General features: G+C 51.4%; 4 protein-coding genes across 4 annotated transcripts; 3 read left to right on the forward strand and 1 right to left on the reverse strand.

Annotated features, from left to right (window-relative positions):
- Positions 1–11768: 11768 nt before the first annotated feature.
- On the forward strand, positions 11769–13430 carry T069G_11252 (uncharacterized protein; the record flags this gene model as incomplete). Its single annotated transcript, XM_056178457.1, has 8 exons — positions 11769–11802; positions 11863–11962; positions 12008–12024; positions 12121–12347; positions 12633–12813; positions 13002–13139; positions 13191–13337; positions 13402–13430. 8 exons carry the CDS (start codon positions 11769–11771, stop codon positions 13428–13430), a joined length of 873 nt encoding a protein of 290 aa, XP_056023331.1.
- Positions 13431–18929: 5499 nt separating this feature from the next.
- Positions 18930–20408, forward strand: T069G_11253 (AAR2 protein domain-containing protein; the record flags this gene model as incomplete). The annotated part of the gene is made up of 1 exon (XM_056178458.1): positions 18930–20408. The coding sequence occupies one exon, from the start codon at positions 18930–18932 to the stop codon at positions 20406–20408; it is 1479 nt and encodes a 492-aa protein (XP_056023332.1).
- Positions 20409–21826: 1418 nt separating this feature from the next.
- T069G_11254 (ribosomal protein s9/S16 domain-containing protein) lies at positions 21827–22678 on the reverse strand (the record flags this gene model as incomplete). The annotated part of the gene is made up of 3 exons (XM_056178459.1): positions 21827–22117; positions 22337–22408; positions 22610–22678. The coding sequence occupies 3 exons, from the start codon at positions 22676–22678 to the stop codon at positions 21827–21829; spliced, it is 432 nt and encodes a 143-aa protein (XP_056023333.1).
- A 518-nt stretch (positions 22679–23196) lies between these two features.
- Positions 23197–24037, forward strand: T069G_11255 (ribosomal protein l32 domain-containing protein; the record flags this gene model as incomplete). The annotated part of the gene is made up of 4 exons (XM_056178460.1): positions 23197–23236; positions 23511–23635; positions 23746–23867; positions 23929–24037. 4 exons carry the CDS (start codon positions 23197–23199, stop codon positions 24035–24037), a joined length of 396 nt encoding a protein of 131 aa, XP_056023334.1.
- Between the last annotated feature and the right edge of the window lie 950 nt (positions 24038–24987).

Raw genomic sequence — 24987 nt, forward strand, 5'->3', positions numbered from 1 at the left:
AAATCGCCAGCGAAACGGGTGTTGCGTGTTGCGTGCTGCATCTCCGTCTTCGCTCTGCCCAGCTGGCCCAAGTGGATAACGAGGCGAGATGGCGACGTGAGAATTGGCTTGGAGGCGACAAGCTGTCAGCGGTCGGCTGTCAATTGTCGCCCACGTACCGGTACTCGCGCTTCGCTCACAGAAGGCCAAGGTACTCGTACAAGTCTGTCCAACGTGCAAGTACGCAGTACCTCGCGCTATCGTCCCAGCGACCCCTCGGTACCTTGCCTCAGGGCGTCTGTCCGCAGTCCCACGCCGGTACCTCAGTGGGCTGCTATGGATCCGGCCAATGTACCAGCTACCTTATAACGTGACGAGCCGCCCAAGCATGTCATCCGCTAGGCCCGAGACCCAGGTGGACGTTCTTGTCTCCCTTGAGCCCTTCGCGCTCTCCCTACCTAACAAGTGTGCCATTCTGTGCGACTCGCGCTCCCGTATTCCTGGTACCAGCGATGGCGCCCGCTAGCCTGTCGCTGGGCCAAAAACCCGCCGTTGGTGTGTTGCACAACAGCCGCCCGACGGGGGTGGTCGCAAGTACCTGTACAGTACTGGTTCGTATAGACGCAATCACGATCAAATGCTCGAGGTGAGCTGCGCACTTGGCCAGGTGCGGGTGCATGTGCATGGAGGTCTGCTGTAGAGGATGGGATGGGATGCGGTGCTAAACTAGCCCAACACCCAAGCAGCACCTTGAACTCATGGGCCCTACAGTAAAGCTGCTCCGTAATAGCGCACCCACTCCAGTAAACTTGCGGCGCTAGGGCCTCCTTGGGCCTCCCCTCAGCGCTCAACGCTGCTAGCTGCTAGTACAGATGGCTGCTAGCATCAACCTCCCCAGATCGCCATGCGCTCAGACTGATCCCTGGGACCAGACCAAAAAGTCCCTGGGCTAGCCTTGGACTCCACGGAGCCTCTTTCACTAGCACTTACCGGCCACTGGGTTCCTGGTAAGCATTCAATGGAACTGAGATCTGAGATGCCAGCCCAGCCCAGTGCTAGCAGGCTCCAGGTACCTCGCGGCTAGCAACCCCTCCGTATTGCTTTAGTCCTGTACCTGCGCTACGATACACGTTGGGTCGCGGCAAGGCTATTGCTATTCCTGTCAGCAGTGGACAAGGCATCGTATCATCAATCAGTCAGCAAGATAATGTACTCGACAATAGACAAGCTCACGCCCGTTGATGCCCAGTCGCCGTCTCGTCTGCATACGACACGTCTGGTATCAATTATAGTACCTGCACATGTACATACTCCTTGCTTTGATTGACATTGGTGCCTACAAGGTAGCAGTAGCAGCAGGCATCAACAGAATAGGAGTGTTGCAGTTGCAGCGCATTGATGCGACATGTGCGGACCAAGCACAGCACACGGTCTAGAGCGACACCATCACATGCCCGGCCGTCAATCATTGATCTCGTCAATAGGCACGACGGCGAGTACGGGCTGTATTGTTCTCGTACTGCAAATCAACGACACTCCCCCCGCTATGCCCTATCCAGTATGGAGTGCGTAAAAGACAGAGCAAGCATTTGCCAGCTTCGGAGCAAGTCTGGGCGATTTGCGCTGCCATGGATGATTCCGAGAGCCCTTCGTATCCAAGGAGAAATGAGATTTCTTTCCTCTTACCGTAGGCGACCATCGCCCATCCGGGGGTCCTTGTCAGCCTGCTCCGGCTCTCGTCCTTACCTTATTCATCACATCTCCTTTTTTTTTTTTTTCTTCTTCTTCCCCAGCACACCATGCAGGTCCCAGCTTTTTGCAGAATTTAGACTTGTCCGACAAGCCTAGATATCAAAATGCGCCCTAGGGGAGCCCAAATCTCCCCTTGTTTAGTCTGCTCCATCGATTCGGGTTTTAAAATTAGGCGGACACTTGTAGCATAACCGCCTCAACGGCCTCGTCGCCAGTCCAGTTGATCTCGTCCTGCTAATGGGATAGTGCTGGCTTGATGCGTGGGTAGATAGAATCATCGTGCGGCTGTCGCATCTCGGTTATCGGAGCGTATACGAACAAATGACGAGGCTGCAGTAATCGCCTTGCCTTGTATCGTATATCGCGAGTAGATACGAGATACGTCCCTATTTTCCGCTAGGAGCAACATCTTACCCTACACTCATGTCAAGAAGAAGAACACGCTCATCAATTGATGCCTGTCTCCTTCGAGGTCCTGGAAATAGTATCCTTCAATGTGGATAGCTTATCAAAGCGTCCAAGTCGGCTCTCTCCTGAGCTGAACAGCTTTCCAGGATATATCCCACAAGCATGGCAAGGACCATCTGAATCCCCTCGCCGCGCACAGGGTGAGCTCGGGATAAGACGAAATAGCGAAAGCCACAGCAAAGTCGCCTGCCAAGGACGAAACCCCGTTACTGGTTCTCGCCTATACTCCTCCTGACAGCTGACGCTAGCTAGCCCAGCGCCGGTCGAGGGCCGTTTTCGCAGATCGGATTAGCATGAAGTAATCGCTCTCCGTTCTGCTCCGTAGAGATCTCAGAGTCCTCAAGTGGGGGGAGCTGCTTTTCCCGAAGAGCCATTTTCCAAGAATCCGGATATGGGTACTCGTACGGCCTCATCTGACCCCCTTTTGTCCCAGAGAGCAAGAATGTGTCTTGATCATCCCAAATCAAGAGAAACATGCAGTATTAGCACCTCGACGTCCGTCGCTTAACTGGAAACCCCCCTCTCTCTGCCTCACAGCTCAGCTGCCACGCCCCCCTTGGCTGGATGCCGTGGTCTGACCCTCTCTGCTCATCCATCCTCATCTCACTGCTTCGCCGTCTCGTTACGGGGGGATATTAAAGGGCCTCCATCACGATTAAGAAAATGACGGTGGCTTGAGAGTAAAGGGCCATCCTCACTAGCATTGTCAGCCACAGTGAGCTTGGTGTGCCAGACTAAGTGTATCCGATTACCGCATTGGCTACGCCATGCAGGAAGCTGAACGAGGGAGGGGAGAAAACCGCGTCTACTTGGTAAACGTCCATTTGCGGCTGTCTCAGATGCCCCACCGGAACCATAGCGCCTATGCGATGAATCGTTTTATCGTAATTTGTCAATTTTAGGCACCTTGGCTTGATTGGATAAAAATACGACACGTTCCTTCTCGTGAGCATCGCTGTCCCGGCAGTCATGGAGGAGCGAAGCGGGTTGATTGGAAAGAAAGGGAGGCAGCCAGAGCGGGTGACCTTTTGTGTCGATTTCGGGTCCAGGTCCTGATAACGGCCGTTCTAGCAATAGCAACACAAAGATGAGCTTACGAGCGCTGGGACTGGCACCGCGGCCAGACCAAGGAAGGCTGACGGAGCGCGGCAGCGAAATTAGAATGGCCGTTTTTGTTTTTCCCCAGTCAAGGCCCCTGCGAATGGGGGACGTGCGAGCAAATGCGGCTGACTTGGTCTGTAGCCAACAACTAACTAGCAGAGCGACAAGATGCTACCATGTTAGCCAGGTTTCATTCGTAAGGGGGTTTGATTTTTTAGACCCTTTTGGCTTTGGGGGAGGTCGAGCGGCCCATGTCCTTGTCTAGCTGCTAGCACTCAATGCTAGTCCTTCCCGTGATAGTCTAGCGGTCAGTAGTAGCACCTCGTTGGAAGCTGCCTTGCCGTCCAAACGAGTCCCAAGACCGCATTTGATGCACGATTCGTGAGAGATATTGAGAAGCAGCCAGATGCCAATTTGAGTGAGCACTTCTCATGGATACGTGTCCTTGCTGGGAGTATCACTCGTGAGCCTTCATTCAGGTCATGTCTCTTGCCCTGGTTTTGGTAACCATTCGTTTGAAAATCTCTTTATAATAGATGGAACTCGTGCAAGTGAGACGAAGCTAGACACAAGCTTGACATTGTTCCCGGCCGAGAGACTGTGTTAGCATAGCTAGCTAGTGTTGCTGAGCCCGAAATTCAACGTTGGAGCTTCCTTTGGCCATCCTCGCTTGAGTTACATCCCCCCAGCAAAGACCATGGGGATAGATCCCTTGGCAATGTTGCTGCCGTGGACTATGAACCATGACGATACAGTAATATGAATTCATCACATCTGCAGTCCAGACACAGTATAAGCGAGGAGGTGGATTTGAAATTATCAATGCCTCGGATACTTGTTTCTGCACGTCATTTTGCAAAGGCGTGGACAGGAATGCCAAGATAGATACCAGCCGATATCTGGCTTGGGGCATATCTCTCCAATATTCGAAGAGATGTGATAAAACTGTAGTCAACACGTCAAGTGGCGAAAACCTGCCACGCACTCGGCACGTCTTCTCCAGACTGCCGGTTGCCTGGCTTGGCCTGGTATGTAATGCCTGGGTCAATTGGGCGTGGTATCACAGTCGCCGGGATCCAAACAACGTCGCTCCGTACTCATTGAGATCTTGTTGGAGCGCCACCTTGTCTGGATCGACGCTAACCTTGCTTGATGTCGATGCCAACTCAGCAAAGAGGACGGATTTCCGGCTGTGTACAGTATCACTTTCTTTTTCCTTCGTAGGTCAGTGGAAGGGAGTCAGGGAGGAAACGCATTGTGGCTCGGTTGCCATCATTCTCGCCTCTTGCTGTTGATTGGGCGATTGGTTCTCAAGTGGCTGTACGGAATAAAGTGGCTGCAACCAAAGTGTCGACCAATTGATGCTCCAGAAGGGTGCCGAAGGGGGTACGTGCTGCTGCGGAGAGGGTAGGTCAGACCATGCAGGCCGCATGCAGAATTTCCCAGCTGCTTCTCCTTTTGCCCGCTTCTTTTGCCCTGCTTGTTTCTCGTCTGTCTGTCTGTGCCGTCCGTCTCATCTTGCGATGCGCTGATGGTTATCGGGAGAGCTCACGATAGAGGGCGTCGCTCAGCTCCCTTGCCTTGCAATCAGGTGATGATGAATTTGACTCCCCCGGAAAAGTTGATAGCTAGGCGAAGGGCGGTGGAGTTGTGCGGCTGTGGTAGGGCGGTAGGGATTGAATGACAAGGTATCTTTTCTAGATTGGTCGGCATGCACACAGGATGTCAGAAATGAGCAGCGCCGGAAGGAGTGCAATTTGCCGTCCAAGGATCGCAGTCTACCTGTAACTGAAGAGCTGAAATGCCGTGGCATGTCTCTGTCCAGATACCATGACTCGATCCTCCGGCACGGAGCACACGTCGCACAAGCACGAGCGCGGCGCTGTTGTGACGTGACGCTTGCAACAGAACCATCTATACACGTCTCCAAGGCCAGAGAGCGTCGTACAGCACTGAATCAGACATTCATCATCATCGACATACCCTGCCAATCAGTGGATCTACCACGTGAGGCTACGCCCTTGTCGCATTGCAGGTTCGAGGGGAACACAAAGCTCAGCCATCACACGTGGACCCTCAAGAGGGGCTTCAGTTCAGCCGTGTGTGACAAGAGCTGCCTCGAAAGGGAGGGGGAACGTCGCAGTTCGAGAAGCCAACGACAACACAAGTGATATTGCGGTGAGCCCAGAGTCGACCACAGAGCTGCGTCTCCAGGTTCACCTCGGCAACTGAGTCGGTGAATTGAAAGAGCTGCCAAGTCCGAGCTAACACGCGGTTGGACACAGTGCACAGAGTAGCATTGACGAGAATCTGCAAGCAGTCGGAGAAGGCCTGTTTGATATGTTGCCCCCCCTCTCCAAATGCGGTTGTACATGGCGTCTTTTGGATTGCACTCGCTTAGATAACCACCGCTGCCTTGTAAAATTTTATAAAAAAAAATTCAAATAAAAATAAGATAAAATACTCTCCCTGATGGGCGGGGGTCATTGCGTCTGCGGCACCTACAAGCATATTTATGCTTTGTGGACAAAGCCCCGAGGCCACTGTTTTTGCTCTGCTTCTTTTCTTTCACTAGGACAAACTCAGAGAAGCATGGACGTTAGCTGGAGCATCGTTCTGACGCCGGCAGACAGGCCATGATTTGGCCCTTGGAAGCTTGACCAACGAAACAGCGCGACCGTGCCGATTCGGGGTATAGATGGCCTGAGGGGCCATTTTAGTCTCTCCCGAGGATTCGGGTCGATTTGATCTGTTAACGCCTCCCAAGGCTGAGGACGGCGTTAGTTAGGCAAACAAGACATGGCAGCGATGGTCATGGTTGGGGAAAAAAAGAGACAAATCGACACCAAGCAACGCTGACACAACTTTGTGCTCTGCGGCTGAGATGCGATGCAAGCAGCAAGAAACATGAGTCAGCGGCTGAAGGGATTGTGCATGATGGCAGCCCAACAAGCGACCTCGACATGGTGGTGTGCGCCGTGGCTTGAACATTGAAATGCAATGGTATGCAGAGAATGCCTGTTGCCTCCGAATCATACGAGACAGACAGGAGACGCGGGAGGGAGATGAAGGGGGGAGCAAGAGAGAGAACAAGATAGAACAGCCAAGAGGAAGATGGATTCGAAAGATACAACATGATACATGCCTGCCTGCCTGCCTCTGGATACCTTGGTATTTCTGCATGTATGTCTCAGGTTGGGCAATACACAGCACGGCACAGTGGCACAGGCTGCACCGAACCTTCAAGACGCCCAGCTCGGACACAGAAGCAGACACAGAGAACATGTCCAGGCTTCGTATTCTTCGGTTCTGCCATGGCATGCTCATGCTCATGCTCGGTCGCCCGTGCCCCCCCGGGAAATGCGGGCGGCTGAAAGAACGGTGTCGCATATCAATCAGCAGATAGATGGTGGTTGGCACTCGCTTCTTGTGTCCATGACATCCATCACATCACAGCGCAGGACAGCAGGATTCGACCGGCACGGCGTACAGCTAGTAATACGGAGCAGTAGCCCGGAGTGGCACATCTGCTCCGGGGGCTGTTTCTTGTTTGCTTGTATCTGTACCGACGACCCTGGCGAGAGAGCATGATTCAAGGTTGGATGGCTGTCATGGAGCGGAGACCAATAGCCATTTATCCGCATGTAGAACGCAGGAGTGGAGAAGGCGATGCAATCCTCATGCAACTGCAGTCCAGGCCCTGCAACCCATCGCATCATAACGTTGCCGTCGAGGACCTCAATTTTATGCGTGGGTGGAAGTGGGAAGCTGCGGGCAAGGAAGAGAGAAGAGAGAGACGAGAGTTGGATCTGCGCACCGACAACGGAGGGGGATAATTGAGCACCCGGAAATGTACATGTACCTCGTGCAGCACAGAGTATCGCATGTCTGCACATGTACACGTGCACCGCCTTTGCTCGGAGCGCACTCCGTAGGAAGCACCTGCTCTTACTTCCATGTTCTGTACAGGTACATTGCAAATCCAACATGCCTGCGATCCTTGACCTCTGTAACATTTGATGTGCATGATGTGTGATGTGTGGTATTTTCAAAATAAAACCCTCAGCCCCGTCATTTATGCACCTCTCCTTGGCCGCAAAGTGGCACGCATCACTCTTTACCATTGCTGGTGCTCTTACTGTACTCGTCCATGATGTTTATTATTAGAGGGCGTCGACTACGAGTACCTTGATTAAGAGTCGTGAGCGGTGCCTGCATTTAGCGACCTATCATAACAGCTGACAGGCTCTGGACTCTTTTACAATATGAACGAATGACATGACTTGGCAACAGGTGGCTACGTAATGGATCAGGCAGGACAAAGGCATTGGCTCGGTCATCGGGATCGTTCATTACTCGCACATGCAATTCCCACTCCCCTCTTTGCCATCTGAGGTGCACATGGCCATGGAAAATGACAGAAAGCTGGAGATGGGCCATGGACAGTTGACAGTCTATCAGCCCAGTAACAGGGCCCTGGGTTCCATGTTGTTGGCCCGGGTACTAGCTATTCCGAGTAGAGTCACGCTGTAAGTAGAAGCTCGAGATAGCATCTCCTGCTAGTGCCAGGGCATCTCCTCTCCCCCCTAGGCCCTAGGATGGCGCTCCATGCATCAATATAGCTGTCGCCTGCTGCGGCAGAGATTGCTGGGACCCCTGGCAGCGCCCAGAACGGCCGTCGACAGTGCTGACCCTGACCGGTCCAGAGCCGATGCCAGCCTCAGTTGAGACGGTCGAGCACTAGGAGCGGTTCACGGCTTGTGGGAGTAGCGCTTTGCAAAACTAGCGGACGATCCAGGGCAGACGCTGGGGCCACGGGCTGATCTCCAAGCATTGAATCTATCTCTACAGGACAGGCATGTACGGAGCTGGGGGGAGACAGGCTGGCTTGACGATATGACGACGATGATGATGGTGACGATGTGCAGGCATCAAGAGCGTCGAGGGTGCCGTGCCGCAACGACCATCAAGGGGCCATGGAGGCGCAGATGCCGTGCCGTCTCTACTATACCTTGATATTCTCATCCTGACTCTTGTATGTACTCATACGGCATATACCGCTTCGCTGCCGTCGACAGAGCGAGCTTGTACCGGGTACAGCTGCCTTTGGTTGCTCGTACCGGTACAGCACCGACCTGCCCGTAGACCCGGAACCTGCTAGTAGGCAATATTCGCGAGTTGACAAGATCAGAATGCCATCAAACGAACATCCACATGGTCGGCCGCAACAGCAGGCCCAGCCCAGCTTTGCAGATACTTGGTGCCGACTCCAGACCAGATGGCCCGGCTATCGAACGCCCTTAGCACTGTTACACAAGCGGCTGCGTGGGACGAAAGATGGACTGTTTCTGCGGAGAATATCGTGCCCATACCGTCTCGTACATGTACTTGTGCTGCGGACTGGCCAGCGTGGGCCGCGGCTCGCGTGCGACATTCTCGCTAGCGCCACACTGGAACCATTGCTCTGGGCTGCTTAGCCGCTGGGGCCTTGATTACGGTACTCGGGGCTCTCGACTCTTGTCTTGTCTCCTCTGGGTCTGGGGCCACAGGTCAGTCAGATTTGATGGAACAGACAGACAGACAGACAGACAGACACTGATGTGCGGAAACGCATTGGGAACAAGCCAAGCCATTCTTTTTATTTTGCTCTTTTTCCCTCTCGGCGGCCGCGATGGATGGCCGCCCATCAAACGCAATTATCTCCGTTTGCGGCCCTTTGGCCCGTGCTATGTCGGTTCTGTATCTGTACGGTGCGCCGCCTCTTCGTCTGCCCGTTCTTGTACATACATACGCGGTGCTGTCAGGCAATCAAGCGTTGGCCGTTAATGGCACTACCTCCGGCCTGACATGGGGATGGGCCCTTGAAGCCCCCTTCAGCCCACCCCCCCCAACGACAGCAGAAGCTCCATTGGTGACATCCTGGACCAGCCAATGCTAAGTCTCCATTGGTCGGGGGCCTGTGATTGGCCATTATTGCTCTGAGAGGAGGAGAGGGCAAAAGGAAGAAAAAACAAGAGAGGGAAAAACGATCCATTGATGGGAAAAAGGCGCAGATCTGTTGCGCTCCGCGAGTGCGAGGACCACAAGATGCTCGTATGTGCAAGTATACCCGTTGCTTGAGTACTCTCTGCGTGCGGTCACGGAAACGCGCACTGTGCTCGTACGTACGGCTTGTACGAGACCGCCCACTTTGTCGGGGCAAGGGTACGCGCGCATTCCACTGCGGCTGGCTTCGAATCATCTCCAGGCTTTCAGCTGTCCCGCTTGCTGGGAGCGTGCTTGTACAAACACAGAGTAGCAGTATCTGGGCACCCACCGAAACGACCCCGGTAGCTGGGAATCGCGTTTGGTTTGCTTGGTATCTCGACTAGTACGAGGCACGGGCGACGTCGCACACTGGAGAGGGGCGAAGTTATGGTGCTGAAGACTCGAACGTTGACTCGACTCGACTCGACGACATCCGGGACGCGATACCGTATGATACGATTCGATTCGACGATTTGATTTGGATTACTCAGTGTACGAGTACACGTTGCAGGACTTCAGCTTTGCCACATCTGTCGTGTCCGATAGAGCGCCTCCTCTGCCGCCACAGTTTCCGCAGGCATTTGACTGAGCCCAGCTGGGGTTGAACTTGAACTGGGAGGGGAAAAGCCGACGCAATAGGTTCGCCCTCTGCAAGGACAGGGAGGGTATTTGGAACCTCATTCGCTGCGTACAGGTACGAGGACATGTGTTTTTCTTTTTTGCCTTTGAGTTGGCGTCCACTCTGGGGGTACGGAGTACATGCACTGAGTGTCACCCGCCCACCCCCATCGAATTTTTTTTTTATTAATTTTCTTTTTTCTCTCTCTTCCTATGCACTCCTCACCGTGATCCTGCACCAACAAACGCCGGACCCCCCCAGTCGTCAGGCAAGGGAATTGATTGATTGATTGACTGATTGAGTGCCTGCAACGCGCCTCTCAAGCTCCAGGAACGCGCAGGCAATTGGCACCACAACAAGAGCCCGTCTCTCGTCCAGACTTTGAAGTGCCGGAATCTCTCCTCCAAGCGCAGAACTCGCTCGCGCTACGACGGAAATAACCCGATTGCCACACCCCCTCCCCCTCAGCGTCACTGGCACTGGCACTGGGTCAGACTCTACAGTACTGTACTCTCCTTGCTATCGGATCGTACCTCCGCTGGAACGATACTGTGCTGCCTCTGCATTCTGTCTGGCTCCCACAGCGCTGGGTTTCTCGCTTTGGTCGCGCTCCAAAATAAAATAAACCCTGACGCTCTCGTGAGTCCCACTCTTTCCTCCCCAGCCATTGCGCCAATGTACCTGTACCTGTGCCCGTACCTGTACCTGTACCTCCACCCGTGCTGTACCCTCTGCAAGGCCTGCTCATCTTTCCCCAGCCAGCAGGCACCCCAATGCATTTCATTTTTTTTTTCTCTCTCTCGTGCGTGGTCCCGTATAAAATTCTTCGTCCCGCACCAACTTGCCCTGCAAAAAACTCGTCGCCGTCATAAACTGACAAGAGAGTTTCTTCCCCTCCCAGAAAGCCAGACACCAAACCTCGCCCCGCCACATCTCTTGTTTCTAGAACTAAGCGCCTCAATATTCAGCCAGTCAAGCCCAGCCCAGTCCAGCTTCTGCGTCGCGCCCCGTGTCTCTCTATCAACTCAAACGACGGAGCGATTCTCAGCCAGAAAACCACACGCCCCATGGTCCTTGCTCGAGTCAGACGCTAGACTCTCTTGGAACCTTGGTACTCACCCATCCCCGGCCTACGTTCAACACTATATTAGTAGTTGGGTCCCCAATCTGTGCGACCGGACGCCTAGCTTTACTTTAGCCCCCCTTCGAAACTTTGCCTGATCGCGGGCAAGCAAGACATCCCTGACCCAGCAAGATCCGCGCTTCCAAGGACCAAGACTCCTGGACTTCTGGAGCTAGTGCGCATCACGCACCCCAAATAACTCCATCAACCGAGCATTTTTTAAACAGCAACTTAGCAACTTGTCGCTACGGTATACGCCGCTCGCCCCAGTCCGCGCTACTATTGCCGCCGCCGGCGATATTACATATACTAGCCATTGCTGCTTGCGCCGCCACCGCGACACCAAGTGTCCCCCCCGGAGAGGAGCCTACTCATCACTCTGCCTCCGGCTGCTACTATTTCTTCCTTCCCCCTGCACCATCTTGGAGACGCGAGTGCTTGGAAACTAGTTCTTGTCTGGACGCCGTCTCTTTTTCATTCCACGCCAACCTTGTGTGGAGTTCGGTAGCACGTTCCTGGGCAAAGCCAGCGCAAACCATCAACATCGCGACTTGGAAGTTTTGGTCATCTTGACAACTTCCACATCACGTCGCTTGATAACCATCGCAAAAACACCACCAGAAGAAGGAAAAGAGAACTTGTAAAGAGTTCTCTACTCGTCTTTGGGCTTCGCCATCGTCGATTGCTTCGAGTGTTTTTATGGACCGCGGTGCCACCCAGTTCTCGCAGTCAGGTTTGCCCTCGCCCTACTCCAGCAGTTTCGGCGACCATCATTCTGAAGGCTCGTCCGCAGAACACGCGTCTGCTGCTCAATACCCCGGGAAACAAGACTATCCCACCTCTGTGACTCCCACCTCGGAGTACAGCGTCTATCCTCCCTCGGCGCGATCAGGGTCTTTCTCGGCGGATCATATCCAGCGTTCATACCATCCTTCCAGCAGCGCGAGCAGCGGAGGTATGGCGCAACAACAGAACAGTCCGTCTATGCCCCAGCACAATGGGCCTAGCCATCAAGCCCACCCCGTCAATTCTGACAACGATGTGCCTATAGATCCGTCTATTGCGGCTCCGAGTCCAACCTACCCTTATGGGCAGCACTCGCCGTATGCGCCGAATCCAGACATGTCTCATGGCTACTCCCATCAGAGCGGAGGCATGTATGCGCAGCCCCGACCCGACTGGGCCGGCTACAGCCAGCATGGAGCTCCTCCTTTGACTCCCGGCCACCCCGTCTACGCTCAATCCCCAGCGTCTGCTCCTCAGCAGAGACCTAGCCAGGTACGTGTGTGTGCAATGTAGTGTTGGAGGTGTTTGAACTGGGACGAGAGAAAAAAAAGTGAAAATTGGGTGGAAAAAGTGGTCATTTTCGTCGAGAGAGGGAAGAGTCAACTATCCATCTTGGCGCGCATCTGCAATTGAGTGGGCGCGTACGCGAGAGAGAGAAAAGATGAATCATTCCACTCGAGACAGAAACAACCTTGTCTGCCCGAGAACCCCTCTCGTTCAACTAGCCTTGTTACTGGCACAAAGTACACATACTGACGTGAATTCTACTCTAAACAGGTTTACTCGTTTGTTCCCATCCCCGGCGCTCAGCAGCACAAACGCCCCCGTAGACGCTATGAGGAAATCGAGCGCATGTACAAGTGCGGCTGGAATGGATGCGAGAAGGCCTACGGCACTCTGAACCATCTCAACGCGCACGTCACCATGCAGTCTCACGGCCAAAAGCGAACTCCCGAAGGTAGGTTGCGATTTTCGCACCTTTTTTCGCCTTTGCCTCCCCCCCACTCTCAAATCTCTAGTTGCAACTATTCAACTGTCAAACTTGAAAGCTCAGCCACGTGGCCGCGAGAGAAAATTGACACAAACCAATCGTTTGCGAAACACGCCCCTGGGAATATACAACGGCTAACAGATGATGCAATATAGAGTTCAAGGAGATCCGCAAAGAGTGGAAGCAGAGAAAGAAGGAGGAGGAGGCTCAGCGCAAGGCTGAGGAGGAGCGACAGAGAGCAGCAGCGGTTAATGTCGCGCAAAACGGTGGTGGTGACCCCCAGGCTCCCGATGGCGCGTCTTCCGCTGGATACCCCACGAGACCTGTCCAGCTTCCTCCGATAGGATACCAGCCCAACCAGTATCCTGCTCCCCCTTCTGGCAACGTTGGACAACAGCCCATGCCGGAATATGGAGCCAGCCACATGTACTCCAACTACCAGCCTCACTCTCCCTATGCTCAGCCCAGCCAGCAGAACATGTATAGCCAATGTACGTCGTCGACCAGAGTTGCAACATGAATGAAAATCCACCCCTCATGCTAATTATCACGCAGCAAATGGAGCACCTCCCCCTAGCCACTAGAATAATGACTTGGGTGAGCTGTGGTGCCACCATTGATCTGGGCACATATTGACTTTTGCTGGTCGCAAATACCCCTCCCCTCTTCACGCGTTGGACATAATGATTTTTCTTTTTTCTGTTTCACCCCGGCGGCAGGATGAAAGAGGCTGGATTGTAAAAAACTCAGCCTCTGGAGGAAATAATATCTCTGTGGGATGTTGCCCGAATTTCAGGGTGTACCTCTCGGGGTTTGGGTACTTTGCCGGCCAGCATTTTAATTAAGGCGGCACCCGTGTTTGATTTGCGCTGTTTGAGGTGGTTTTCTTTTCTTTTTCTTTTTTGTTCCCTTTTCTACCCATGTTCGAACAAATTTCCTTTTTTGTGTGTTTTCAATATTTTCTTCGGCTCTTTCGCACTCCCGCATTTGGGAGGGCATTGGTCTACGGTTACTGGGGGGGTTGCATTGGCAGAGGCACTCCGGGGATGGTCGGCTCTTTCATGGCGTGATGCAATTTTCAGGGGCGGTTCGGCGCAGAGGATACGGAGTACTGAAACCACGGCGGGTGAAGCACCAGGGGGTTTTCCCGGTGGCTGGTTCTTGAGGAAAAGAAGCTGCTTCTGTATCGCCGCAAGGCGAAAAACGCGATACGACTTTTGTCAAGTGAAGGGAACGCTCAGAGCGCTGGAAATGGGGCTGTGTGTCGTAAAAGACGCGAACTGGCTGTGACTCTTGGGCCCTGCGGCGGCAGACTTGATGCAAGCAAGCAAGCAAGCAACCCAGGGGGTGGAGGGCTTTGGAAAACATTTGGAAGGAAAATGAAGGAGAAAAAAAAAACGGAATCCGGAAAGAATGGAAACTATTTTACGCCCTTTTTCGTAAAGACATTGCGGCGAAAGAACGATTTGTGTAACGCTTTTTTTGTAACGTCTTTTCTTTTCTTTACTCATTTTTTTTTGTCCGTCGAGAGAGAAGTGTATACGATAGCAGCAACCACCTAAACAGTCATTACTGGTATAATATGTGTGTCGAGAGTTGAGGATAACGATACGATACGATGCTTGTTATATATATATAGGTATCATATCATATATATATTCTGTGTGTATAAACAAGATGCAATCTTGGCGATTGATATCATGATGCATGTGTAAGTGACAACACCAAAGCAAACTACATATCCAAGCAACCCTCCACCCGCCATGACGGCGCCTCTTGGACCCTACGCACGTTGCAAGCCTTATTTAGTCTCGCATCAAGAAATCGACACTAAACCAGCGTGCCATGCGGTTGGGACTGACGCGGCGCCAAGAGCAAAAAAGCTAGTTAGTGTCGAAATTTAAAAAAGAATTTAAAGAAAAAAGGCCCCGTCAGGCTGGGCTTGGGTGTGACAAGCACGGTACGGCTACGGCGTGTGATGTGGTTACACAAAGACATGGGTTCGGATTTTATGTATTTATTTATTGATTTTTTTTGGTGGTGGGATGGGCGTAGCGGTACTAGGTATAGTGCTTGCGTGTGAGACTGTGGGATTTTATGTGTGTGGGTTGGGTTGGGACTTTGTGAGGTTTAGGCGATTTGGTCTTATTTTTATTTATTTATTTATTTATTTATTTTGTAATTGGTTTGCGTTGCATTATGTTGGTAGGATTCATGATGCTCGACAAGAGGCGTAACGAGGCTGTGACGTGACCCGTGGGGGGGATCACGGGCAAACGCCGAGCTTCAAAGGCGAAGAAAAAAAAAGGGAGGAGGCAGAATAAAAATAGCAAGCCACGTGAGAGTGAGACAAGTTTCAAATTTTGTTTTGATGGACGAACATTTTTCTTCTTGTGCTACACATCGGGATGCTGCATGCTTGGGGGTTCTAATTATATACCGGATCTCTCTTTTTTTTTTACGTTCCCAGTGTGAAGAGGGGAAGAGCGCTAGAATATTCGATGCTGGCTTCTGCGGATTTGTTAGTGTAACGCGAGGGAATATGGGCAGCTGATGTAGAAGATGCTAGACATTTTTTTTTGCAGGAATGAAAGAAATTCGATCGATGAGACAAATCGTCGAAAGAAAAAGATTCAGATACGCAGCAGGAATGTACTAGATAAGATCAAAAAGAGCCCATCGGCTTCTAGAAAAGTCTTGGCGAGATCTACCGCGGGAAGGGCTTGCGGGACGACGCGAAGATGGGAACCTCGTTCGTCCCTCTATATCTGCTTCTAGGTACCAAAAGGGACGAAAAAACAAAGCTTCACACTAAAAGGGGGCGTGTGCAGACCAAGAGACCAAAAAATAGGGGAAACGCAAGGCCCTGTTTTTAACGTTTTGTTCGGGGCGCGGCATAAGTTTCGTCTTTTATTTTGGTTGGACTTATGGACGATGTATTTAATTTAGTCTTGGGCGATTTTTTTTCTGGTCTAAATTGGTTCGGTTTTTGTGTACCTGTGACGTGACGAAAGGGTGTGTGTGTGTGGGCGGGTTTTGGCGGGAGGACCGGTTGAAGGGCCCGGCTTGTTGGTGAGATGGATAGTGGCACTAATGAAGATGGAGGTTTTTCTTTTTTGTGCTGTGTTTGTAGAAGATGGTTTTTGTACTGAGTACGGTGTGATGAAGTAATGAGGCTGGGGTTTTCGTTCTTATATCAGGTGGGTTTGGTGAGATTGGCGTTGAAGAGCGCTTACGGCTTGATTTATACTTGCGTAGATGTATGTGATATAGATTACAATAGGACCAAGTCTCAATGATGTAGATGGATTAGTAACACCGTTGAAGATAGCTAGCAGAATCAAGCAAAGCGGCCGTTGGTCAAGACGACTTGCATAAGGCTGGGCCCGTGGTTTAGAGTGCTTTAGGACGGGTTTTGGACGGCTTTGTTGGATCGCCTGGGTTGGGTTGCATGGTTTGCTTTTAGTGGGTGTATGATTTCGAAAAATAAAAAAAACAACTAAAAGGATGGTTTCTAGAAAAGGGCTACAAGTATTCTAAAGAACTGGAGGGAGGGGCGAAGCGTGATGATAAGAAGGGCGATGATGTAAACTGCCGGATGCTATTTGTATAAGCCGTAAGTTGGAGTATAAGCCTCTTCATGGAGGGCTGATCTCGGCTTGGTAATTAGATGATGCTCATAATGAACAGAGCAACTGAGTCCTCTTTCTACGTGCCAGTTACACAGAGATTGAATACGAATTCACGTCTTCCCTCTGAATAAGAGTGGCATCGCAGCCAAAACCCAAGACGCACACACCCTCCCTCCTCTCGATAGCCTCACCTCACCAACAAGAGCCTAGCATTAGCACAAAATCCACCCACGCCTACAACCCAGCCAAGGGGGCAAAAAAAGGGAAAAGAAAAAAACAAGAAATGGATGTGACAGCGGGTTCGGCACGCAAAAGGCGGCGGCCGCGGTGGGAACACACCAGCACAAACCGCCCCCCCTCCCTTGCCAGGAAAGACTAAAGCATTAGAGCATAGATTTCGCCTTGCGCTTTTCTTCCCATCGTTCCCTTTTTACTTGTCGTGCGACTACGCTTTTTTTTTTTCTGCGCACCCCTTGCTTAGCGCCTTGCACTGTGTTGCTGTGAGGACCAGGGCGGAAGTTTTTAGGGGGGGAACATCGTGGGTGTTTTGTTGTTTTTTAGTGCGATCTGGGGAAACATGGTGGTTTATACGAGTTTATGTTGGATGTCATGCTGCGGGGCGTTTTTGGTAGGGCTGTGATGGACGAGGGGGAGGATGGTACACGTAGTTTCCGATGTGTTGAATGTGAGTTTGTAAAAAGCAGTGTCACTCTAATAAATAGAATAGACGTAAATCCACGGCACTTTTTGATTTTCATATCAAGTTTTCAGCTTGATTGGCTGCAAGCGCAACGATCCCGAGACTGCCGCCTGTTCTCTCAACCAAACGGGGCATAAAAAGCTGACCGGTACCGAAAACCCGTCCGTAAGCACTGCCCGGCTCCCCGAAGCAGGCCACGAAGCTGATGCGAGATATCCGATGTGCGTATTCTGTTAGTTGTTGCGCGGGTTTCCCATGTTTGTGAAAGGGAGGCCCCTTCAGACGGGTTTATGCCGGTCTATCCGGATGCTCTCATGATGGCATGGGCCCTGGAAGGCTCGCTGCGGAAATCAGGAGACGCTTGTTGGGCTTTGTGGGAGAGTGCTGACATGGTGGGCGAAAATGTTACTCTTTGCGTTTTTGGTTTTGCTGGCCTTGGTGAACCACCACTTGTTGCTTCTCAAGTAGACTTTTTTGTAGGGGAGAAGAAGGATGATTTCTCTTTCATTTTCTTATTATCCTAATGAATTATGACATATTATTTTGATATTTCCACAAGTGATGAAACAAGGAGAGCGAGCGGACAGATGATGTTGTTGGGTAGATGGATGGTGCCTGTGGTGAAGCTACTCCAAGGTGTATCATGTAGATGTCATGTTCCAATACATGCGCATGTATAGCTACACTCGTGTCAAACTCCCAAAGACCCTTAAACATCCCCATCTACCCCTGTCTAAATGGTACACATCACATCATCTCTTATTCCAAAACAAAACGTGGAAAACAGATGGCCTAGCCAAAAGGCTAAATTTAGTCGAACCACCACGCGCTCCTTATTTAGCTGCTGGATGGACCGACACCCCCAACACTAACGATGTCTCTTGGGAGGTTTTTTTTGTGGAAAAAGATACCAACCGTCTGGCGTGCTAGAGGCGCGTAGTGCGAGCTTGGCTCCAGGGCCTGAGTGAAACTAGTGGCAGTGACAGACTTTGCCTCTGTGCCTTGCCAGAACGGCAGCTAAAAGAGCTGGTTTGAGGGACTAGCAGTGACGGGCTTGATTTGACGTTTTGTCGTCGTTTCTTGGTGTTGCTGGTGTATTTCGCACCCTCTGAAGCTGGTCCCTATTTAGCGCCTTTGCCTTCTATGCTTGAAGAGGTAGATATTAGTAGATATGACATGTTGCAGATCAAATAATACCGGCATCCTCCAAATACCATTTCACATGGAATTAAATTAATTCGTTAATTCTTCCTACGCAGCTTATATGTGCCACAATAACTTGTCCTAAATGTGTCCAGTAGACGAGCTGTTGTGCGGCTTCCTTCTGGGTTTGTGCTGCCTTCCAGATAGCTAAAGCGGGTATAGAGCGGATAACGCCACCAAACAATTTGCACGTCAACCTCACACCTTCCACCACGACAATCCAGAGCTTCAACATCGTCTTCTTCATATCAACCACATCTCATACTTGATCATACTGGTTTCGGGATATCGTAATAAAATCGCATTATCAAGTTTTGTTTACGATAAGAGCTTGCGGAGACACGCACACCCACGTCTTTGCCCCGCATCGAGCTCCAGCATCACCATCCATCAATACCTTACCAGCAGAACAAACAAAGCTCATATCACAGCCGCCATCACACAACAACAAGTATCGCATTTGTACAAGCATGGCTGGCGAGAGGCCGTTCCCGGCATCGCCTCTGCCTATAGGCGGGCCGAGAAAATCCAGCTCGGGTGCTCGAACAATGTCCCCCAACTCGGTTTCTGTGCTCGGTGCCCATCCTTATGGATCTCTTCATGTTGTCCAGCCCGACGAGCCCATGGATATAGAAGAACGCCAAGATAGTCTGCCACCTCCTCTAGACCCCCCTGAGAACCTGAATAGCCAAAAACAAGTTCAGTTTAGCGATGCTCGGACAGAGATCCGAGACGACTCGTCGAGTCTATCAAACAGTGTGTCCATGAGCCACTCCATGGGCGGAGGAGACGTTCTCCTCATTTTGGACCTGCCAGAAGTCTATCTCGTGGGATACGACACCACCTCATTCACTGCCAGGCACTTTGGAGGCATCAGAGATATCCCGCCCGGCCCTCATTTCTTCTGGGTAACTCATCCCGACAGCGGCGCCGTCAGGACTGGTTTCTGGATTGTATCCTCTGGCACACACCAAGTTCATGTTTTGCAATGGGACAAGTTCAACGAGACCGTGCTTGAACCTTCGCGAGCAGAGGCCCGAATTCAAGCTGAAAACCTCGACAGTTTTCATGACAAGCTGGTCCCTTATAATGACCCCTCGTCCGTCAATCCAGAGGGAGAAAAGCTTGATACAACCGTCCAAAAGGCAGCGAATGAGAAATGGAAGATATGGAAACAGTTATCTGGGCACGTCATCGAACAGGTGCTCAGCCGCGTTACCGGGCAGCACGCCAGCAGTTGGCATGTCGATACAACGGATCGTGTCAAGGGAGCTGTCCTTTTAGGCGCAGAGATGGAGCTTGAAATAAGATTCGCAAACCACGTGCTCCAATCGAGAGAACTCAACTTCAGCTTCTCGCAGCACTCAAAGACATATTCTGCTAATACTCTGGGAGCCGCTCGAAGCTTGGCTGCTACAGATGCAACGTCCTACATGATGTCTGTCATGAGTGAACCCAACAACGAGCTAGCCGAAGTTGACGTTGTTGGGGAACTGCAGTTTGCCTTTATTGTCGGCGTGCATCTTGGAAATGATGCCTGTATCCAGCAGTGGTGGCATATGGTGCTCAAGCTCATCCTCAAGGCATATCTTTTGCCGGAGTACCGCCCAGTTCTCGCTGCTAAGCTACTACAGACCATTGCCGCGCAGCTTCAATATAGCTCCGAGTGGCTGGATGAGTCCATCATGGACTATAGCGGCTCCAACAGCCAAGAGCTGAGGCTTGCCCTCATCATCTACAAACGCCGGCTGGAAGAGGTCCTCAGAAGCCTCGGCACTGACGCCACACCCGAACAGACCAAAGTCGGCACCGCGTTCGCCAGAGTGGAAGCCGAAGTCGTGGCCCTCGGGTGGGATCTGCATGCCGACTACCTGAGAAAGGGTAAAGTGATGATGGAAGACGGCGAGGAAGTCGAGGTGGAAATGGCGGAGCTGCAGGCTGAAGACGAGCGTGGCGAGTGGGCGCCCGAAGTTGTCGAGCTTGACGAGCATGGACGCCAGCGGGACTTGGTGTCGTGGAACGATTAGGGGTTTACGGCCAGGGACGGGCGTGAACGGGACGAGAGGCAGGATGCCAGGCAGTCTGTGGAGGAGCCGCGTGAGAAGCATGCTGGCTGGACGGGCTTGAATGGGTGGTCGAAGTTGGTTACGGGGAGGCGGATGAGTGCTCTGAAACAGGCAAAGACACGGATGATTTTGTCAGACTCTCCTTGAATGGGGGTTTTCTGAGTTTGAGGGATTGTTTATCCATGCTTGGCGTTTGGGGACTGGGCGGGTGTATATGGAGTGTATTTGGTATGGATTGGGTAGATGGAAAAGGGCTACGGTCTTTGGGAGTGGTTGAGCTCTGCTTTGATGAGTTTCCTAATTCAACATAATGTTTACTCGACTGGCTCTTTGTGCTGAGATGCTTGAGAATGGGTACTGCAGACTCTTCATTCATGAAAGAACAAGAGATTCCACTCGTCTTTTGGAGAATATATTATCTTGATTGCTTTTCTCCTGTTGGAAACATGGCCGCACTGGTTTTGCAGGTCTTCTATACCGAGTAAAGCGAGGCCCTGAACGACGGATTGGTCAGTATTGTTGAAATACAAAAAAGGGATTATTTTACAAAAGGCTATTGAGGTTTATATTTCAACATGTGTACTTGCTGAGATGTTGTTGACAGCACATTGAACCTGGTGATGGTGTGGACATCTTGGAGTGGATAATCATTCCTATACTCTAAATAAAGAGCATGTACAGACAGACCTTGGACCATCATCACAATTGTACGTGGATATTCGCGTATAGGAATTTGTTTACTTGCTAGAGACTGAATAAAGGGCTGAGGATTCGTTTGATGGTTGACTGCTCGTGATTACTGATTTCTGCTGCCTCATCTGTCGCAAGAATTTACAACCATTGGGAAGGTCTTGGTACAGCAGAGATCGGCCTGCTGATGTCTGGTGTTTAGCATCTATTACATCATTGGGATATCTTGAAGACTCTTGCTTGGCAATTGGGCCATGAATGTCGATCGTGAGATTACAGCCCTGTCTGGCATAATTATAAGCAGATATGATGGCTTCATAGGCTTTGCATTTCATATCTTGAGACTGCGTGACGACCCATTACGCGTCACGCCCTAGAATACACGCACACGCAAACATTCACATACACGCATGTCTCTGCTGCACTTTGTAAACGTTTGAAGATTTCATTAGCCTGCCAGACCCGTTACAATCCGCCCAAAGCAAGGCCATGCAAATGCCAGTGGGAAACCTATCCCCGTGCCAGGGGATATGCGACTCCGGCCCCTTTTGTATTCCACATCCTGAAAGCTGCAAAAGGAACAGCAGCGCAAGATGCTTCTCTCGACCATTTCTTCTTTGTTCCTCCTCGCTTCTTCCCCGTTGCCAACTCCCAACAGCGCCAAAAACGCCACCAGCCCAGCCAACCGTTTATCGGTAAGACTTCTGGTACCTGGCACGAGCACCGGGACCACCAAACTTCTTGGGCTCGCAGCGGCGGTTGTCGGCGACCAGCAGGGTGCGGTCGAACTGGACGAGGGCCTGCTTCAGCAGGTTCTTGGAGTGCTCGTCGACGTACTTCTGGTAGTAGGCGATGAGGGACTTGGCGATGGCCTGGCGGATGGCGTAGATCTGAGAAGTGTGACCACCACCGGTGACGCGGACGCGGATGTCGACGTTGGCGAACTTGTCGAGGCCGACAACCAGGAGGGGCTCGTAGACCTAAAGGAAGCAGGAGTCTTAGTATATGCGTTCTTCTCTCGTTTTGTTCCGTCATCTCTAGCAATTTGTGGCCGTCTCCAACATCATCTGCCAAGTGATTCCCCTCCAACTTGTGTGGTTTTCAATGTTTGACAAGGGATTCGTCTCGGGATGAATTGGAGGCGGCCACAGAGCTTTTCGAATCGTATCGGAGAAGAGTGTAAAGGATTGCGTGCGTACCTTGAAGCGGAGGATCTCAGGCTGGACCAGAGACAGAGGTCGGCCGTTGACCTTGACGAGACCACGGCCAGCCTAGAAGAGAGCCAAATGTCAGCATTTCCACATGTCGATTTGAATCCTGGAATCTCGAATCCGCGCCCATCTCCTCAAAAACAAAGAAAAATTCCTCCATGACGTCTGCCCACATCTCCCGTTTTTGCACATCACATCTCCATCTCCAAGTCCCTCCCTCCAAACTCGTATCATCGCTCTCGTTCCTTCGTTTCCACTAACCTTGCAGTGGGCGACGGCAGTGGCCGTCTTCTTCTTGCCGAAGCATTGCACGCTCTGAGTTGACGACATGGTTGCTGGTGGTATGTCTGAGTTGTTGCGTTGCTGCAGTCTCGCTTCGCTTCTCGTCGTGATGGTGCTGGTCCCCTTTTCGCCTAGGACGGATTTTTTTGCGTCCCGGCCACCAGCGCCTCCAGCGGAACAGCGCGAGGGTTTGTGCCCTTAATGTGCGCTATCCCTCTTTGGGCCGCACGACAAGTTCTTGCTGCAACTTTTTTTTTTTTTCGCAGTGGCAGATCGGGGTACGTACTGGTGGGTTAGTGGGGTTCCGCAGCTGTATTTTTGGTGCGCCTGCCAAACAAAGTCGCAGAAACCGCACGATCGCACCGCCCACACGTGATGCGTGCCCTAAACCCTTTGCCTTAGTGTTACCGATTGTGGCATCCGCCAAAATTTCGCATCGAGTGAAGCATCACGCCGGACATAATCAACCACAGCCCGACTAAGCCGTCAAGGTACGTTTATGCCGATTCAATTTCTCTCGCGAGATCCTCATAGTTACGGAAATCTAACGAATCTCGCTGTTCCAGATGGTCGCCGCCAAGAAGCACGTCCCCATCGTCAAGAAGCGTACGTCAATTTTACCACGATTTGAATGAGAGAAGAGAAGGATCCTCGAGATACGGTCGCCCTCGCCTTTTTTGCCCTATTCTCTCCTTTTCCGACTGCCTTCGATAGCCCACACGACGAATGGAGAAAAAATTTCTACGAGAACGACATTGAAGCGCAGTTGGATGGTTTGAAATAGGGCAAAAGAACGAGAAACCCCGAATCGAGCCTCTTTCTCCCTCTTGTCACTCGAAATTCAAGGCGTTCGAACGTGGAATTAACTAGGAATTTGCAGACAAGACCCGCTTCGCCCGTCACCAGAGTGACCGGTTCGATCGTGTCGATGCCAGCTGGAGAAAGCCCAAGGGTATCGATGGACGTGTCCGCAGACGTTTCAGGGGCACTATCCGCATGCCCAAGGTACGACTTTGCCCATGAAGCGGGAGAGGAAGAGGAGCAATCCCTTTCCACCGCTGGAAGAATCTTCAATTCAAGGAAACAGAAAGTGCTGACGATGGATACAATGATAGATCGGCTATGGCTCCAACAAGAAGACCCGTTTCTTGACTCCCTCCGGCCACAAGGCTTTCCTCGTCCACAACGTCAAGGACCTTGAGCTGCTGCTGATGCACAACCGAACCCACGCTGCCGAGTACGTCACTCTCCCATCTTATCTCTGGAACACTCCCCCTCGACTAACCTCTTTCCCACAGGATTGCCAGCGCCGTCTCATCCCGAAAGCGAATCGACATCATCTCCCGCGCCAAGCAGATCGGTGTCAAGGTCACAAACGCCAAGGCCAAGGTCACAACGGAGGTCTAAATTTAGACCTAGGCGTTTACGGGGACTTGAGAGAGAGAGGGAAAGTTCTGTCGGTATCATCGGGTGTGGATGTGACGATAGAGAAAACAAAAATAAAGCATTTAAAGCACACACAACAACGGAGAACAAAAAAAAGATTAAACAGTTCACAAAAAGGCTTTTATTTTGGCACTCCTGTGTTTGTTGTCTTTTTTTTTTCTTCTCAGACTCTCCGGGTTTATCGGGTTTTTTTATCTCTGGAAAGGAGGGGGGCGCATGCAGACTTCCATTGCTGCTGTCTTGTTTTTTTGAAAGAGAGGTGCTACGGGTTGCTTTTATTGCCATGCGCGCATGCATGCTGCATTGCGGCGGGAGAAGGGAAGACGTATTGTCCAACTGCTAGGGAAATATGACGCACCGTTGACGACAATGATGAATTCTGATGCCCACGATTGCCTGCTGTGATGTGTCGGGTTCGTGGGTGTGATGTGAGCATGTGAGAAGACGGGGAGCTGACATGACTTGATGACAGACCAGGCCAGAATATATTGACATCATTTACCAGTCAAGACGATATACTGCAAGCTCATGGAAAGACGACTCTTCAAGAATATCAAGAGGCTCAGTCTACCCTTTTATTCGGACAGCTATCGATCATCTACCTTTCCTTCAGTACTCGCTCCTCTCTACCAAGCTGCCATATCACTCAAAGCAATCATTTACAAATACTGAAAACTTACACACTATTCCTAAGACTCCCCGTCAACTCATAATAACCTTCAACGGCTCCACTCAAATCTATCAAAAATTCTCCATCATGGCAATCCCCCCTCCACCGTTTAACACTTCTCCAAAACAGACTTTGCATATAACCACCTAAGATAATCACAGCCAACACATAGAATCATTTAAACAACTTGAAAGCCACCAAACAGTACCTCTTTTCATAGTCTCAACTCCATAACTCTAGG

Source organism: Trichoderma breve (genome assembly GCF_028502605.1).
Source record: "Trichoderma breve strain T069 chromosome 7 map unlocalized scaffold00008, whole genome shotgun sequence".
Lineage (NCBI taxonomy): Eukaryota > Fungi > Ascomycota > Sordariomycetes > Hypocreales > Hypocreaceae > Trichoderma > Trichoderma breve.